Below are 18,895 nucleotides of genomic sequence, written 5' to 3'. Positions count from 1 at the left end.
ATTGTTTCTCATTTTTTCTACACACCAAGGGTGGACAATGTCAAAAAGCAATCAGGAGCACAGACCAAACCCCAAAGCTTCCCTTGCCAGCTGAATCTTCAGTGTGAGATATTTCTTCATGTGTTTATTACATGTCAGATAACCTGAGCTTGTCCTTTGCATCTGGGAGCTGCAGAATTGTTCTCCTTGAATGGAGGCAGCACATGTAAACTCAAATCTTTTAGGTACAACAGGGAGCAAACTCTTTTCCTTTTTCTCCTGGGAGACACACCCATGCTATTGCTTAATCTAAGCTGTAGGCAAGCCTGCCTCAGCTTCTCCTGTGTTTTAAGAGAAAAGAGTGGTTGATCTCCAAGGACCTGAGCAGAAAGAGGCAGTGTTTCAAGTAAGTAGCAGTGCTGGACAAAGGAAAAGTTTGAGCTGGTATCAGGGTGACTGACCACAAAGTGAATCTCTGCTTTGAAATTCCTCATCTGTCAGTGCACTATTCTGCAGGAAAACCTCACCCATTTTGTTCACTCTGTCCCCTCCTTGCAGAGAAGGGTACAATGCATGGCGAGACGCAACCAAGCCAAGCGAGATCCTCACTAAGCTGTGCAAGGAATACAGAATAAATGGACCCTTCATGAGGCCAGGAGAGATACAAGTAGGAACAAAAGTCTTCAAGGGACAGACAGTCTTCACGGAAGATGAGAACGGTAACAAAGTAGTTCAGCATCTGTCCTTTGTATTGTAGCATTACCGGGAGCCTGCCAAGATGTGGCTGGAGCCCTGTTGTGCTGTGAACGCTCAAACTGGATTACTCTTAAACACTCATGTAACTTTGGCAATGAAGCTGTGTCTGTATTAGCTTTTGCTGTAGCTTAATTGCAAAGAATCTGTAGAGTGAAACAGTTGCTGCTGATGACTTGACATCCTCATGGTGGCTGTTGGGAAATACCTTGGACTAGCTCCTACTTGATCCCAAGGATGGGATGTCCAAGATTGGTTGGAGTGTGGGAGACCCTCTTGGAACACCTCTTCTGCCTTAGTGTTGGTCTGTGCATGCTCTGAAATCCTTCCCCACAGAATATCAAAGCATGGGAAGTCAGGAAGAGCCTTTCAAAGGATGTATTCTCTGTCTGAATTAAAACACTGCAATAGACAGCCTCAAGAAGTGATAAGTAGAGGGAAGGGAAATACTGTTTTGAAGGGAGTTACTCAAGGTCAGACAAATTTCTGACCATAGTTGTATTCCAGGCCATTTACCAGCCAGTCCTACCTTACCTACTTGTCTTTCCTGTTTGTTGGTTTTTTCCTACTCTTGGTTACCGCCACTCTGATTCCCCTTCTGAAGCACTGACATAGCACTCTGTAAATCCAGGTATCTGTGGGGTCCATGAATCCAGATGGCAGGGTGTAATTTACTGTCAGAGCTCCCAGGTTAAAAAGAGGTCGAAGCAATTGGGACCTCCAGTGTCCCTATCACATTGGGATGGAGTGGGACAGAGCCATCAGTGAAAGGTGCCCCTGCCCATGGCAGGGGGCATGAACGAAATTGTCTTTGAACATTCCTTCAAACCCAAACCATTCTATGATTCAGTTTTTTACTTAGAATAAGGAAAATAGATGTGAGGATGGAGCCTTTCGGGGGGAGTGAAAGGAGCTGGTCTCAGACACAGTAATGGACACTGTGGCAGTGTAAGAAAACCTCCAGTCCCTTATCAGTGTTGGTTTGTCTTTGACACATTCTTCTTAGCAACTACAAAATACAGCTCACACCTTGAGTGGGAGGCTGCCAAGGAAGCACTGTTGAAGGGAGAAGAGTTGATCCATTTTTGGTTTCTTGGCCTGAAAGATTTTTTACTCCAATATTGCTGTTTGTTTTCCTCACTAGCAGATGACTGAGTGTGACTACCAGCAACAGGATGTCTCAATCAAAATTCTGGTTTACTAAAATGAGCTTCAGACAAACCAGTGTCAGATGAGATGATGGAAATCAGAAGCAAGAAAATATAGAACCAGATGGCAAAGACCAAAAGACTCATGTACACAAGTTTTTTCAATATTGTACAGAAATAGTTTGTCACATGTGATTTTTACATAATTTCTATACAGATTGCTGTTCTGACAAGTACATCTGGGTCCTTATTTCCTGATGGATTTCTGTGGTGGCCATAATTTGGATCTATAAAACTAGCAAAGGCCACAGATTTGAGCTCTAGAGGCATACTGAAAAGGGAAAGTGGTCCCATTTCCACTGTACAGGTGGAAAAAATTATAATTATCCATCCAGGTTTAACTTGCAAGGGAAGGAAAAATTTAACTTTGCTCTAGGAACAAAGAAGTTGGATAGGATAGGATAAGAATAGTCTGGTTGGAACAGACCTACCATAATCACCTAGTCCAACTGCCTGTCCACTACTCCCAGGTAGTCTAGGATCACCTGTAGCCAATGGGAAGAAATATGTATCTTCAGGGGGAAAAAAAAAAATCTTTAGAAAGGTTTCTTTGAGAGGATATTGTAGGATAATCTGAGTCATTGTTACTGAGGCTGCCTGACTGAATAGCAGCCAGAGATCTTGCTAAACCTGGCTAAAATTAGGTGTTGGTGCACAAGAGGGAACCAAGATTCATAATCACAAGATCATCCTTCCTCACTCTCTGAGCTGTTAGGGAGGGTTTAATACCTACTGTTTAAATTCCAAATGAGTCTTTTGCCAATGATCAGTAATTCAGACATAGAAACATGCGTAGGAAAAGTGATAACAATTTGTTGACACAAATAAATCATAACCTTCTTCTCACTTAGGGACTTCTAATCTAGAAGATATCACTTGTCAAAAGTCTGGGCTCCTTTTGTGTGGAGCCCACACAAAAAGGGAGGAAAGAGCTCAAAGGGTTTTCTCTGCTTTCTAACATCCACACTACTTTCAGTATCAGCACTGGTCCTTCCTTGAGGTGCCATTCTCTGGGAGTCTCTGGTTTTCCCTTCCAGTGGCCAAGGTGAGAGGGTCAGGAGGTGAAATGTTCTTGCCCATGGACTTCAACTCTCCCTCTGAGGTGTGATTCAGTTCTCTAAGGTCTTTGCTGTTGCCATTACAAAGTAAAAGGAGGCATAGCTAACTTCTAGTGCCTATTCTCTGAGGTGTGATTCAGTTCTCTAAGGTCTTTGCTGTTGCCATTACAAAAAGGAGGCACAGCTAACTTCTAGTGCCTATATACTGTCAGCTTTGTCAAATCCAAGTCTCCTTGTCTTTCACAGGCTTTAAAAATTTGCAATTTTCTGCCAAAAGAATAACTGACAGGTTCTTCCATCTTCCTGTTAAAAACTGATTCTGCAACAATGGAATGATTTGCTGTATTTTACAGGAAAACTGCTGCCTGAGTGCTAATCTTCTAATTAACCCAATGGGTTCCCTTATTTATGCAAATTAGAAGTATTTCAAGGCCCTTCTTTATTTAGCTGGAATGTATAAAACCTTCCTCTTAACTCAAGCAAATTTTTAATGAGTACCTCTAATAACTAATGAAACATATTACCAAGAGGTTCAATATTATAATTCAGCTCTCATTGTTCTTTTTGTTTTACTCTTTCCTATAGAGGAGCCAGTTGAATCATACGAACATCTCTCCTTAAAGGTTTTACGTGCCTGGGAAGAAATCCCTGGAGCTGGCCACAAACTGGTCCCAGAGCACATTGAGACTCGGCCTCTCTACCATAAGGACAAGCCAGGCATGGAACAGGTAGAGCAGCTCAGAGGTGCTGGTGATGGTAGACCCAGGAGCAGTTTTCATTCCCTCCAGTTATTGTGGTTTCTGTTTGTAACTGCAAACATGGAGCCAGCACTGCAGTGCTGCACCAAACATGAGACTTTGCACAGTGTTAACCTGGAAATTGTCTCCCATGTGTGTGCACAGCCACTTACCCAAATACACAGTAATCACACAAGGTGTAACTGCAAATTTTTATTATTTTAAATGCTTTACTTTATTAAGTTAACAAAATCTCTGCTTGTATCTAAACTTTGGTTCACCTTTTTTTCTGTTCATCACACACTGTTTTTGCATGGATTTTACCTTGAAGCTGACAGTGTTTGAGCTCTATTTCAACATCACCAAATACCTGAAAGATTGAAAGACTATGTGCACAAAGAAGATATTGTATAGAAAGTTCCTCTATTAAACCATAGTTACAGGATATTGACTTGGTTGTAGAGGAAGAGGTAATTTTGGATGTCAGAACTACATTGAAAGCTTTTTAAATCCTCTGTGAAATAGGTTGACAGGGATGTTTATCTCTTTGTTTTGAAGGGTCGTGTACAGATGTGGGTTGACATGTTTCCTAATGATATGCCTCTGCCAGGACCCCCTGTGGACATTTCACCAAGAAAACCCAAAGGGTAATACTCTGTGCTTTCCTCCCACCACAGTGGCAATAACTCTTCAAAGACTGAGTCTTTCTTAAGTGTCTGGAAATAAATAGAAAGTGAACTACTAAAACAAACCTCTCCAGTCCTGAGGAAAGTTTTCTTAGGTTCACCTGACTTCAAGTCAAAGGGGAGCATCTAGTTTGGTTTCCTCCATTAAACAACCCTAAGAACTATTGGCAATTTTTCAGCAAGAGCTATCACACACTTCTTACAAAGATATCCTTTTTTGTCCTTTATCCCTTTATAATCAAGAGATTGCAGGTGCTAGAGCAAGTAATTTTGATGTTATCATCTGCTTGTTGAGCTGCAAGGATTAATTCTGTTTTCACTAGCTTTTTCACTGAGATAACTTCCTCGACCCTGGTTGAGTGCTTTAATCTGCTGCAGTAGCATTACAGTATTGGATTTCCAGAAATTTGTCCAAGAATAAGATCAAGAAACACATAAAGCAGCAACAAATAGAAGAGATCTTTTTGGAATAGCCTTCTCCCATTTCCTTATGCTTCTTTACATGCAATACTGCACATAGTTGTTCAAGCTAATTGAATATTGTAAAGAAAACACTAAAATGAGAAACAGAATTCTCAGCCCATCCTACATTTTAGCAAGGCCTTTCCTGAGAATTTCATGTCTGAAACATCATCAGGTTCTATTCCTATATTATTTGATTTGACAAACAAACAGACAATCCATGTAGCAATTACTTCTTTCCAACCAGAACTTTCTATAAAACTCCTCAACAACAAGCATTTTTTCCAATCCAAAAAGATTTAAAACTAATCAAGCCCACAAAACCAAATTGTTGCTGCCATTTTCGTAGTATACTGTAGCAGGGGAAAATACTGTTGAACACTAATTATGAGGAAAACACCCAGTACATGTAGACACAAGTTACACATCTTGCTGATGAATGCATCTTTGCTGCAGCAAAACAGGCTCCAGCCTCTGTAAAACTTCAAACACTTTGTGAAAACACCTCTTATTGATGATCTTTGATTGAACGAGAGTCAGGTGAGGCATTGCAGATTCAAATTTCTCTGGTTATTGCAGAGGCTTGGTTCTCATGGAGCTCCATGATGTAGAGTATCTGGTAACTTCTGAAACAAATTGTTCCACACCCTGAGATTGAGGCTATTTCCAAGACAAAACATGTCGTATCAGGGAAATTGTATGTTGGTGTTATCAAACATAGTTAGTTTGTCTTTTTTGTGTATTTTGCAGTTCATACAATGACTTAAGGAATACCTCAATTTTTCAGTATTAAATTTTTGTATCACATGCAATATCTGTATATCAGCTCAAGTTTCAAGAGCTTTGGATGACCACCATAAATGTTTGCATATAGGGAGTGGAAAGGATGGAGAAATTTTAATTCTTTTTACTGTTGTTTCTAAAGATGATTGTACCTGCTTAAATGCAAATATCTCCAAGCAGTCCTCTTCCCCTTTAATGCCCCAGATTGCACAAAATGCAATGTTTTTAGGCATTTCTTCTAAAAAAGCACCTCTCAGGGAACTCTATTCTTTATTAGCAAGCTGATCACTGTTTTGGACACAGCTCTGATGAAGTTTTTCAGATCAACCTAGCCTTGTTCCACTGCAGTATTTTTGTGAAGAAAAAAAAAAAAAAAAAAAAAGTTGAAAATGAACAGACATATAAAAAGCAAGGAATTTTCCACCCCTCCAAAGCTGGAAGTGACCCTGTTGTTGTCCATTGTAGTCCATGAGCTCAGGGGAACCAGCATCCCCACTCTGTCACCAGACACTTATAAACAGAAAAGGCCTGAGACTGATGTACAAACACAATATTTCTCACTTTATAAAAAACATTATTTGATAGAGGTTGGCATTAGTGCCTGACCAGGGCTTTACACACAATCCTTTTTTTTCTTTTTCAGATATGAACTGAGGGTAATAATCTGGAATACAGAGGATGTAATTCTAGAAGATGAAAATATCTTTACGGGGCAAAAATCAAGTGATATCTATGTAAAAGGGTAAGTTCTTCACACTTCAAAATAGCATGCAATATTTCATTCAAAAATCAGAGGAAAAAAAAATTTTTGTGAGAATATTTGATTAACTATTCAGTGACCTTTGCACTTTGCACTAAATGCCTGCCAAAATTACTCACCCATATGGGATATTGCTCCCTTTTTGCCCTGTTTTATTTCCTCTGAACATCAAGTAACTGAAATGACACTAATCATTAGTTCCTACTCAGGCAGAGGTGGCACACAACAAGCACCAAGCTCACAGTTTAGCACAGAGAGATCAAACACTTACAGATCTTGAACTGTAAGAGCTTACATGGATGCAGAGAGGTTTGACATAATCAGAGAAAAGAGCACCAGGGAGGGCTGGGAGGAAATTATGGGCTTAAGTGGTAGTACAAAGTACTGAAAATCTCAGATGCCAGACTGATCTTAGATTTCTTGCCATTTTTCCACTCCTAGAGAGTAAGCTTGATACACCAATATGAATTGTGTGTTCAGAGTAGTAGCAGAGTAGCTTTGAGAACACAAATTTAAGGAATTAAACATGGAGCCAGCCTTTGTGCTGAGCTGTGTGATGAGCACATCACCATCAGTGCCAGAGTGGTCTGACAGAGAAGCCAGGAGTGGGAAACTTTTTGCTTCTGTGCCTTAATGATGAAGACACAAATCTCATTATGTTCAAAGACTGCATGTGGCACTGTATCCGTCACCAGGCATGGATTTGTACTTGAGGCCGTGCCATGTTTCAGGTTGTTACCATTTTTCACAATTCCTTTTTGAAATACTGGGGTTGCAAGGGAAAAGCTGCTCTTTGGATACAGCACGAAAGTGCTAATCTTTATTCAAGGTGTGATAAATCATCTACAGAACTAAAACACACCTAGCTGGGTCATTACCGCTCTTCAGATGAGAAAATTATGTTTAAGAAAGCATTGTCCTTTGTACCACAGCACATCTGATATTGTGCACACTGTAGCAGAAACTAAGAGGAAAGCACAAAAAAGCCAAGAGAGACTTTTCCACCATATAAACACCATGTTTATAGCTGCAAACAGGAATTGCAAAAAATTTAGGCTCTAATACTGAGAACTGATCACAGTCTTGAGACAGTGACACAGAATTTATTAGTGTGACAAAACATCAATACAGGGTGATTAGTGCTGGATAAACGAGTGATGCTGTCACCACTGCCTGTCCCAAAGAAGAGAGGTGTCCTGGCCAATAGCAAACTGGTACTGGCCAAGTGGTACTTTGGGGTCTGATTGAAATAAAATCCATGTTCTCATTCTCAGCTTTTGATCACTACTGGTGATTACAGCAGCCTGTGTGCCAAGATCCCCCAAGCCAGGGCTGCTGTTGCCTGCCACCATGCTGAACACTGTTCTGTCTCTTACTGGTTAGGGAGGAATTAGTAAATGGTCAGGCCTGAAACCAAATAACAATTACAATTCAAGATCCCCTGCTGACAGCAATGCTTTCCACTGTGTGCTTGCTGTAGGTGGATAAAGGGCCTGGAAGAGGACAAACAGGAGACAGATGTACATTACAATTCCTTGACAGGAGAGGGCAACTTCAACTGGCGCTTTGTGTTCCCATTCCACTACCTCCCAGCAGAGAAACAAATGGTGGTTACTAAAAGAGAAAACATATTTTCCTTAGAAAAGACAGAACGCAAAATACCTGCTGAGCTGGTGCTTCAGGTGTGGGATTTTGAAAGACTCTCTTCAGATGATTTCTTGGGTAAGTATGCAATGGACCTGACTGAGCTCCATCTGAGGTCTCACCAGACCCGTGTTTTGCAGAGGTATGCACAAAGGAGTGTCTGAGCTCCAGCTTTTGCTTTTTTCTTTCTGAAGCACCACACTGCAAACTTACACATTTCTTGTAAAGCCAATAATTAGGAACCAGATGAGAATGCCAGGGCAATACAAATGAATGACTGACAGTACAGAGAGATCCCCATCTGCTAAATTCCTCCATGGATCTCATCTGGAAGCTGCTATTTAAATGTCTTCGTGTCTGTCTGGTCCCTGAGTGTTGTCAAACGATTTCTTTCTCCAGGCACTCTTGAGTTGGACCTGAATGGGTTCCCTCGGGCAGCAAAGACAGCCAAGAGCTGTGACTTAGGCACAGTTGTGGCTGCTGGTGAGGAAAACAAGATCTCTATATTTCAGCAGAAGCGCATCAGAGGCTGGTGGCCTTTCATCAAGGCTGGGGAGCTCACGGTAAGCAGCTCACTACAGATGAACTGCTTTTCTCTGGGACCAGTATGCTAATTTTGGATTTTGAACAACCACCACTGGCAACCCATAAGATTCCTCCAAATGCTTTAATGGTTCTCCAGATATTTGGTTCAGAAGAACTCAGGTAACTGAGTACTAAAGTGCCTTTTCAGGTGCCTTCAGTTCCCTAGGGGGACACAGACCAAGAGCTACAGCACTCATTTCCAGTAATACAGCCCTCTATAAATCACCTGCTTTGGTCCTTTTTTAGTGGTCTCTTCCCCTGTCTCTAGACTTTCATTGATTCTCCAAGGGTTTTCCTAAACCTCACCATTCCTTCACATTTCTGTCTATTCCAGCAAAAAGAACGTGCCATCCTCAAGTTCAATGCCTTATTCAGCTTGAAGCTGACTGTGGACTTTCCATGGATTTAGTGAATGAACTCCTCTTGCAAATGCCAGATTTACTTCCCTATTCTCAACTCTAGTACAATTGATTCCCTTTCTCCCAGTCCACTTTGATCTCTCCTTTGCTTCCACATTTATAACTTTATTGGCATCCTTCTTTCAGCCCCGTTCTGTGCTGAGTCACAGCCAGTGGGCACAGATCAACACTTCAGATTAACACCATCCACAAAGGTATAGAGTAAGAAAATCACAAATGTATGTAAAGTCATTTGTCTGTTTTTCATCCATCACAGATTCTATAAAGCTGATTTGATTTATCCACTCTGAATTGTAACTGGACTCTTTAAATTCCATTTTCCTTTTGTGAGCTGAGGCCCCCACAGCTCAATGGCTCCAGCACTTGTGAGTGGCTGAATGTCCCCCTGCTGATGGGTTACATCTGGTCCATGTCAGCAGCACAGCTTCCAGCTCAGACATTCAGCTCTGCCAGGATGTGTGACAGATAGAAAATGTGGTTTTTTTCAGATGAATTACATGATAATTTAAGAAGCAGAAAATGTATTTGTGAGTCTGGAAGAAAATATCTGACCTCTCCTTCCTACAGTCCTTGAGCATAAGTCAGCAATTTGTGCCTGGGTTTTCCTTTGTGCTTTCTCTTCAACTGCAAAGACTATCTTATTTTCCTTAATCAATTTCCTTTGCCCTCAACTGGTTCCATAATTTCTCCACAAGACAAATCCTGCTGTGAATTAGTGATAATAACCCAGGATTGGATGCTTACACATTCTCTCTCTGATCCAGGGCAAGGTGGAAGCTGAGTTTCACTTGGTCACAGCAGAAGAAGCTGAGAAGAATCCAGTGGGCAAAGCTCGAAAGGAGCCTGAGCCCTTGGAAAAGCCCAAGTGAGTGGGAGCATACTCATTAAACATGCTGGGGCAGGGGCATTCAGCAGGAGATGGGGAAGGGCAACCACCTGACCTCCTTGAGGGACACCTCCTCTCTGGTCTCCTGGATTTTCTTCTCTTTCCTGCTGCAACCTTCAGCAAGAAATTGTGCAGCTTGTGCATTGCCTGGTGGTTGGCACTGCTGCTGGCAGCACCTTCAGGTTTGCTGAAGTGGCTTCCTCTGGAAGCCCAAATAAATTGCATTGCTGAGCATTTGTCCTCAGCTGCAATTCACACATGAGCTCATTCCATAGCTGACCTGGCACAAGATAACATCTTAAATCATCATAGCTTACACGTACAGTCAACATCTCAGTTTGGTTACCTATAAAGATCAGTGGGATTATATTTATTATAGTAATAATAGAATAATTTAAGTTGGAAATTATCTTTAAAATCATTGAGTCCAACCATTAATCCAGCACTTCCAAGTCCATTGTTAACTCATGTTTCTAAGCATGACATCTCCACATCTTTTAAATACCTCCAGGAGTGGTGACTCCCCCACTGCCCTGGGAAGCCTGTTCCAATGCTTCACAGCCCTTTTGGTCAGTAAATTTTTCACCAATACACAATCTAAACCCTCCTTGAAACAACTTGAGGTTATTTCCTCTCATCCTGTCATTTGTTACTTGGAAGAAGAGACCAATTCCCACCTGGCTACAGCCTCCTTTCAGGTGGTATAAAGAGCAGTAAGGTCTCCTCTGAAGCCTTCTTTTCTCCAGGATGAACAACTGTAGTTCCCTCAGCTTCTTTTCACAAGACTCGTGCTCAGACCTTTCACCAGCATCATTGCCCTTCTTTAGACACGTGAAGGATGTAACTTCCATCTCTAATTTTATTGTTCTTCATACTCAAATAATGAAGATGCTTATTTTTCATCATAAGACTTTTTAATGAGGACATTGGGACTGTTTTAACAAAGGCAAATGATCTAGAAAGAGCAATTTATCTTTCAGTATTTGTCACATTTAAAAAGTATCAGCTGAGTTTTTTGCATTCAGGAAAAAGTACTTTTAATCTATTTTGGCTCAAGTGCTTTGTTCTACTAAAACACTTGAGCAGTTTTTTTATAAGCTGGATAAAAAATGATTGTGAGAAACTGATGTTATATTTCCTGCTACCAAAGCTTCTAAAATTCAATTGCTACTCATAATGGTAATGATTACACATTCTGTTTAATTTTGTTGGTTTGAGATACATCTCAGGATAAACATGAGAAAGGAGGAAGCAGCATAAAGTAATTATCAGATCAGAGGTATCAGACCATTGTTTAAAACTAGCCTTGGAAAGACTTTAATCCATCACTTCACCCAACACCTTCACCCAAAGGCAGGATGAGCTTTGCCTGACAGGTGTCTGCTTGAAAGATTCCCAGTAGTAGAAACTAAAGCACCTCTTTCAGAGGAGAGAGGGCTGGGATAGCTCTGAAATACATGTGGTGGAAATCAATCAGCATAGGGAGTTTTAAGTGGAATAGAAGGATTACATGTCCAGAAGGTTGTCAACAGGATACACAAGGCACTGTCTTATTTTCCTCTCATTTTTTGAGACCCAGCCCCTGCACTCACAGCTGCTTAGGGCTCCCTGTGTTTTCAGCTCAAGGGCATTTTATCCGCAAATGTGCTGCTGGGCCAAAAAGTTGTCACCAGCCTGGTGGCCTCTTCTCTGCTGCACAGCCTGGGAGTGTTTTGACCCAGAAGCCACAAAACCAGAGCCTTCCTCCAGAACTTGCACTGAGTAATCAGTGGTTTTTGTGGTGTGAATACACAGCCAACATATAGCTCAACATAACTGAGATGTATGCCTCAATTAAATCAAAACTAGGGTGAGGATAGTGTCATTTGTCATACCCATCTCAGAAGCAAAACATTCAGGCTCCTTTTGTAGCTGCTCGTGGTACAGGTGGAGGAGTCACCCCATTTTCTTAGCACACATATCCTGAGATATGAGCTGGGGAAAGAGATGACGTGGCCTCCTGAAGGTCCTTCCTCTCCCCATGCAGACAGCCCATGAAGGACCAGACTGAGCACCCAGGCTTTAAAGTTAGGCAGAATAAATCCTAAGGTTACTAAAGCAATATCAGCATCTGAATAGTAAAAAATTATTTTAGCTAGACACTCACTCACTGGAAAGAAAATAAACTAACAGTTGAAGAGGTAGCATGCCTCAGTTTCATTAAAGTTTAATTTAAAATTTACCAGCTCAGTGCCCCCATATCATACAATATGTAGTTCATAAATGCAGAGTAACCACAGTCAGCTGGGAGATAAAAAATAATTGATTCTACCCTTCAAGAGAGTTCTCTTCAGGAAGGAGTGGATCTCAAGGACCTCTTTTCTCAGGACCTCCAGATCTCTATGCCAGTACTGTACATTCACTCTATTTTTTTTGGGTTTTTTGCTCATTAGGTAGGAACACCAAGAGAAGCAGAGAAATTTTCAGATTTTTTTGTAAAATTATTCTTCTTAATTAATAAGAAAAATAATTTCAAACCAAAAAATTATTTTCTAGGACCTATAGACAGTAGCAGACTCTATGATGAGTCAGAGCAAAGGTGTACAAAGATTAAATGTCTGTGAACTAGAGAGAGAAACATACAAAGAATAAGGTTCAATGAGTGTAATTTCCTGCTGGCCAAAGCACTATGAAGTTATTAGTCTCCTCAATTCTGCTGATCAAGGCATGATGCCTTTCCAGATGCAGTCTATTACAATAAATACACTGCTATATAATACATCTATTGACTACCTTGCAAAGGTAACAAATGAAATAAGCAAGAGTCTGCCTTTTTTTTTTTTTTTCCCCAGCCTTTAAAGGTTATGAAAAGTACTCAAGCAGTTGGAAAAGTACTCATGTAGAATAAGGGTCTTGTTACTCAAGTAGTTTTAATCTTCAGGGTGTCCAGTTTTTTTTATAATTCCTTTTAACCTGGAGGGCTAATTTGGTGATTTGTTTCTGAATCATTTCCACCTCAATAAAAAGACCAGTCTTTCATAAAAAGATATTCAGTTGGCCTTTTACATTCACAGACTTTCTGTCACATTGGCATTCACTTCCACTGGCTTAATGCTGAGTTCACCAGATAATTAAGATATTGCTTAAATTCCTGGAACACCTTTCTGGAGTGAGACATGGCCACAGCTTTTTGTGACCCTCAGTTCATTTCATTCTCCTTATTGCTGCACCATCTGCACAATTACAGTGGCATTGGATAAGAAAGACAACGTGCCCAGATTTTGCAGTTGTTAATGTTGCCCAACACCACTGCATTCATCAGGTCATCCCACTGAAAAAGCTGGGAGGTGCTGCCTTGGGTAGGGCTGCAGGAGCAGCAGCACAGTGCCCTCCCAGTCCAGGTGTCATGGCAGAGGAGAGAAGAGGCCAAATTTTTCCCTAAATAGAACATTGTTTTCCTCTCTGTGTGCAGTCAGCTTTATTGTACAGTGGGAAGAAACTTCTGGGTATGGAGGAGAACACAACATGGGGCAACATTTGGAAAAAGCTTGGATTGTGGGATGCAGATATTCTCCACTGGAAGAAGGTGGCTCTTCTTCATGTACACAGGCAAACCATCAGGATTTCATTTCATCATTACCTGTTTTCACGAGGCCTGTGTTAAATTTCCTTCTGATAATACACCATTTTGGGCCACATACCCAGCCTGAGCTGGCTCTGATTATTATGGCACTATGACTGTCACTGTGCTTTTCATAGTGGCTCATTACCACTTTTGTGATGCTAAATTCCTTGAAATGACTAGAAAACTTTTGTACTCAAGTTTATGATGCCTGCATTTCTTCTTTAGGGTTTATCATTATCTTGTTTTCAATTTTGAACCCTATATCATGACATAAATTGAAGTATTTATGATATGTGAGCTGGAATTTCTTTACAAGTTGTGTGTGGAGCTTGGTTCGGGAATGGGTGGAAGAAAAGAGACCCAACAGTGTGAGCATGGGTGGACATTCCCTCTAATCCCTGTAGTGTGTTCCAAGGAGCTAAAGGTCCTTTTTAATCTCAAATATATATTTTGCAGTGGGATAACTTTGGAAAGAGATGGATCTGCCTTAACAAAATATTTTCTTTTTCTTTCTTCCCCTTTAGCCGACCAGACACCTCCTTCTCTTGGTTTGTAAACCCTTTCAAATGTTTGTATCACCTGATCTGGAGGAATTACAAGAAGTACATAATCATTGGCATAATTCTGCTTATTCTTGTTATCTTCCTGGTTCTCTTTATCTACACACTGCCAGGTGCAATTAGTGAAAGGATAGTTACAGGAAACGGGTAGATCATGGCTCTCATTGTAGCCAGTCAAATAAGGAAACTTCTGCTAAAAATAAGTCAGGAAAAAAGTATTAATTAACATTAAACACATCTCATTCCTTGTAAAAATAAAAGTAACTATTCACATCAGAAACTGGAGCTCTCAGAATATTGGAATTTCTTCTTTGAATGCTCATTCAGACCCATCCTCAAGGTACATTATCATTCATGTACATTAATGTACATTAATGGGGTGTATTAATGATGTACATCATTACTACTGCAGCTTTATTGACATTATTATTGAAAGTCTTGTTATGCACCTAAAATTGAATTTAAGAATAAATTCTTCAGTGCTATGCAGAAATTAATTTCTCAGTCAAATGTTTATTATTACAAATGTATGATTAAATGTGAAGGTCAAAATCTTTACACAAAGATAAATGTATAATACAGTCTTTGCATAGTTTTGTAATTAATTCTTTTAACTTTTTTTTTTCAATAACCTTATAATGGCATGATTATTTTTAGGTTAAAGGTGTTAGAACTCTAGGGTTAAATTTTCTCATTTGGTGTCGTGTAGAATTTATCCTGCACCTCTCAGTAAAAATGCTGTGCTCTACAAAAACATCTCACACACTCATGAATGAGCTAAGTGCCAATGACAGGGATGTAGTAGCAGAGACTGAAAGAACTTTTTCCAGCTGCAAATTGAATGTGCTGGTGATCTCTGGAGAAGAGGCATCAGGAAGATGAAGACTCATCCACAGGCACTGTGGTAACAAATGATCCTTGTAGAGGACAGGGAACAGGGAAAATCCTGCTGCTTGAAAAGCAAAGGCAAAGAGCAATGGAAAAGAGATGGACTGCAGAACAGAACAAACCATGGAGTATTAAAGAAAACAAGGAATAAAACCTTACACTGTTGTCAGTGTGAAAATCCTCATCCTGCTTAAGAACACATAAAATGTTGCCACTTGTGTCATGCCCAAGGCAAGGCTTGATAACTCAGTGATTCCACTTGGCCTTCAGATGAGTGGTTATGAATTTGAAATAGCCATCCAAATCTCCTCCAGTGTCGTCCACAGTTAGACCTGTCCTAAAGACAACCTTTGTGAAAAAGCTTTCCGCCATGCACCCCTCACACAAAGTGTGAGCACCCTTTGCACATTTCAAAGTATCAAAAGGCAGCACAAAGAGATCCTATAAATGCTGATAATTCTGCCAAGATCAGGGTGCAGGAATAGAAGAGCAGGCAGCTTGATAATTCTCAGAAGCCACCTAGAAGGGAAGCTTGTTTGGTACTGCTTGTACCTGGCCTGCTAAGGCTGAGCAAGGAGCCTCTGTTCCCTGGCCTAAAACACCAGTAATTGCATTAGTCTGGAAAATGGATATCAGTGAAACTTCCACAGACAAGACATCTCTCACCTTTGAAAAGCATTTTAGAGGATTTTGGATGGGACAACTTGCTCTGGAAGTGCCTCTTCCCCATCCCATTGATGACAGAGGCAGATGGCTAAAGGCAAGCTGAAAGCATCCCATCCCTACTCCATCCAGCAGATTGTGACTCCACCTTCCTTCTAAATTTCATCTTCTAAATATATAATAAATATAACTAAAATATCCAGATGATTTAATTACTCACTCACTCAATGTGAGTGAGTATATTGCAACTAGACATGTAGCAAAGAACTGCAGTGGGCGAGTTTTTCTGTTCTATTTTCCTTTAGAAGCAATTATTTTAACCAAGAAATTAAAACACAATTACATGGTTAAATCTGCCCCAGCTGAATGTAGCAAGACAATGATGTGAAAAGGTGCCGATCACCCTTGAGTCCCTCTTCATCTCATATCCCTCTGCACCAGGCCATTGTCTGTGCAGTCTCTGCTCACACACCATGTGTGACATATTCTTCTGAAGCCACGTTTTTCAATTTTGTGCTATTTTGCAGCTGAACCTGTATGAAACAGAAAACAAAATGTTGTTTCTACTAATATATTTCATCATACCATGAATTTTGGAAATGCAATTTAAAAGCTCCAGTAAGAGTAAATAAAACTGTTCTGGTGCAAAAGATGAGAGGCAATTATTAATGACTGGAGTATGTTGTGATAGCCAAAAAGGCAATGAATCTGAATTTTCCATTGTATCAGGTCAGAGGTCCTGATGCTGCATGGCAGCTGTTGTGTTCATCTGTCCTTACTCTGCTTGTTTGTTCTTGCTGCCATGGACTGTGGCCTGCTCTGTCCTGATTTTTGCAGAATGTTCTGTGCCTTGCTCCCAGTCTGCAGACTGCACTGGACCCAGCAGATTGGTCTCACAGTGACTAATGACTATGTTAAAATGACTTTTATATTAGGAAGAAAGAAAGCCCTTGATAAGGTGATATAAGAATTTGCTTCCTTCATATTTTAGTCACAGAAAGGTTTTCGGTTGCCAGGCAGAGCTCCTCATTGCTCTGTGTGCCAGCTGCCAGCTCCAAAGGGATTTTTATCATCTTGGCTAAAAATCCTGCTTGCCATCAGCTCCAAAGTGCAGAGCACTGTCTACTTCCAGACTAATTTATACTTTTTTTATCAGTTATTTGTGACTGGGGAAGAGATTAACCCAAGATCTGGTTCCAGCCTCCCAGACATTTGGAATATGACAGTCACGTCTTCTTTCCATTTTCTAATTAATCTGTCTCAATAGCAAACAAATAAATGTTCATGTATTTTCTACAGAGAAAGGATAATTTATAAAACTCTTCCAGACAGCCTCTGGAAGAGTTTCAAGCACTTCTGTAAGCAGCTATGAAGACTAATCAGAGCTACACTGATTAGCAGAAATCTGTGTCTGCTTCCTGGATGCCTCTGCTGTGGCTCCAGGACTCCACATCAAGAACAGAGGCCTCCTTCATTAGGAACAAGCCAGAAAGGTTTATGGATGCTCCTTCCCTGCCTCTGACTGGAGATTGGCCCTGGCTGAACTCTCTGTGGTGACAATGACAGTTCATTACCTGGCTAATTCCAACACCCTGTCCTTCCAGAGCAACCTGCCCATCACAGCTCAGACCTTTTTCATAGAGCAGCTCCTCAAGAGGGCTGTGCTTGACCCACCAGCACAAGAGAGCACTGCTCCCAGCAGTGCCTCCTCCTTTGCTGCAGCAGTGGCTGGAGCTCTTTTCCAAGCAGCTGGCTCCTGCCAGGGAGCAGCTGGAAAGTAGCAAGCACACTGCAGGCAGCTGCTGCCTCCGAAGCTGGAGTGGAGGGGAGACTGACACAGGGGAGGGAAATCACCTCGCATTTACATGTCATGTGCAGCCTGCATTTCCCTCACCATTCAGATACTGAAAACACAGCAGACCTGTAGGTGATTTCAACAGGTACTGTAAGATTTCTTTCCCAAATGTCTTTTAAGACAGGCACATACAGAAATATGGTATCCACTAGTGGGAAAAATTGAGAATCACTGGAGATTGGGAAAAACTGTAAGATATATACAAAATGATATAACAAATACAGACCAGAAACCTGTCAGATGTCTACACTTCTAGGTGGGATGGTCAAACAGCATAGCTGTACTGCCATCACCCTCTTCCAGTGGATTTCTTTTCCTTTAATTCTTTGTCGTTCTCTGAAGTTCTCATCCATTGAGGGTCTCTGTATCCTCAATCCCTGAACCAGAGCAGTCAGCTACCCTGGGACACCACATCTCAGAGGCATCCTTCACTCACTTTTCTACCTCCAGCCTAAGTGGCTACAGCTGGTCCTGCAGCCTCCTTTGGAAGCTCTGCCTCTCCACTCTTCATCCTGGATCAAGGCATCTTGCACCCATGAGCAGTGCTTACAGCTGCAAGCTCCTGCTGGGACAAGGGACATATTTCAGGCACAAGGAAATCCAGATAGGTTTGTTGTGCCCAAAGCATGCTGGCACATGCTGTTTAGCTTTGCGCTGCTGCTTAATGCCAGATTTTAGAAAAATATTAGGAAAAGAGCCAAATGCAAAGGCTCATACAACATAAGAGCCAAGCAAGGATTTATTTGTTTACTTATTTGTTAATGATGTTTCTTTTCCCTGACAGATAAGCGATAGCTAATCCTCTCCAGAAACCAGCACACAGTTCTAATATACTGACAAAGCACTGGCCTGTCAATATGACCGTGCAGCAAATAAACATTGGCTGCATTTAGTGCTTGTGATGAACTTTTAATTAGCCATAGCAATAAAATCTCCACACAGCACTTAACAAAACACTTTCCAAAAGCCTCTTAACACTGTCAATATGCTCTTGGCTCTTGGTGTGTGAAAAGTTTCACCCAAGAGAGCAGCTTTTCCTTCCACCGGAAGGATGCACACAACTTGTGCAAAACTGCTACACCACAGCAGCTTCAAAGGCTGTTTTAGTGCGTGGAACACAACTGGGGTGAAGACAGTACAGAAAATTCAATATATTAAGAAAAGAGTGATAATAAGAGCAACACTTTAGGAGGATTTGTTCTGCTCAGTGCATTTCTTCCCCTTTGTTATCTTTATTTGGAAATGGTTTGCATGTCCCAGGCTCTGCTTTGACTGAATGCTGATGGTATGCAGCTCACACAGATAGTCCATCAGCATCTATGACCCTAAAGTGGATTTGCACATGGCTCTGGAAACTGGATTTTG

The 18,895-nt window shown here is 41.0% G+C and overlaps 1 protein-coding gene across 1 annotated transcript in view; it reads left to right on the top strand.

The window, feature by feature from the left end:
- FER1L6 (fer-1 like family member 6) overlaps positions 1 to 14,275 on the top strand; it is a 63,540-nt gene extending 49,265 nt beyond the window's left edge. Inside the window, exons 34-41 of the mRNA XM_041474221.1 lie at positions 538 to 698; positions 3,584 to 3,726; positions 4,294 to 4,382; positions 6,310 to 6,408; positions 7,907 to 8,148; positions 8,470 to 8,633; positions 9,839 to 9,939; positions 14,089 to 14,275. Of these exons, the coding sequence (XP_041330155.1) occupies positions 538 to 698; positions 3,584 to 3,726; positions 4,294 to 4,382; positions 6,310 to 6,408; positions 7,907 to 8,148; positions 8,470 to 8,633; positions 9,839 to 9,939; positions 14,089 to 14,275 (1,186 nt within the window). The remainder of the gene's footprint in view (positions 1 to 537; positions 699 to 3,583; positions 3,727 to 4,293; positions 4,383 to 6,309; positions 6,409 to 7,906; positions 8,149 to 8,469; positions 8,634 to 9,838; positions 9,940 to 14,088) is intronic.
- Positions 14,276 to 18,895: the final 4,620 nt, after the last annotated feature.

Source organism: Pyrgilauda ruficollis, unplaced genomic scaffold (assembly GCF_017590135.1).
Source record: "Pyrgilauda ruficollis isolate IOZ18807 unplaced genomic scaffold, ASM1759013v1 scaffold317, whole genome shotgun sequence".
Classification (NCBI taxonomy): Eukaryota; Metazoa; Chordata; class Aves; order Passeriformes; family Passeridae; genus Pyrgilauda; species Pyrgilauda ruficollis.
This window is presented reverse-complemented; position numbering and strand designations above follow the sequence as displayed.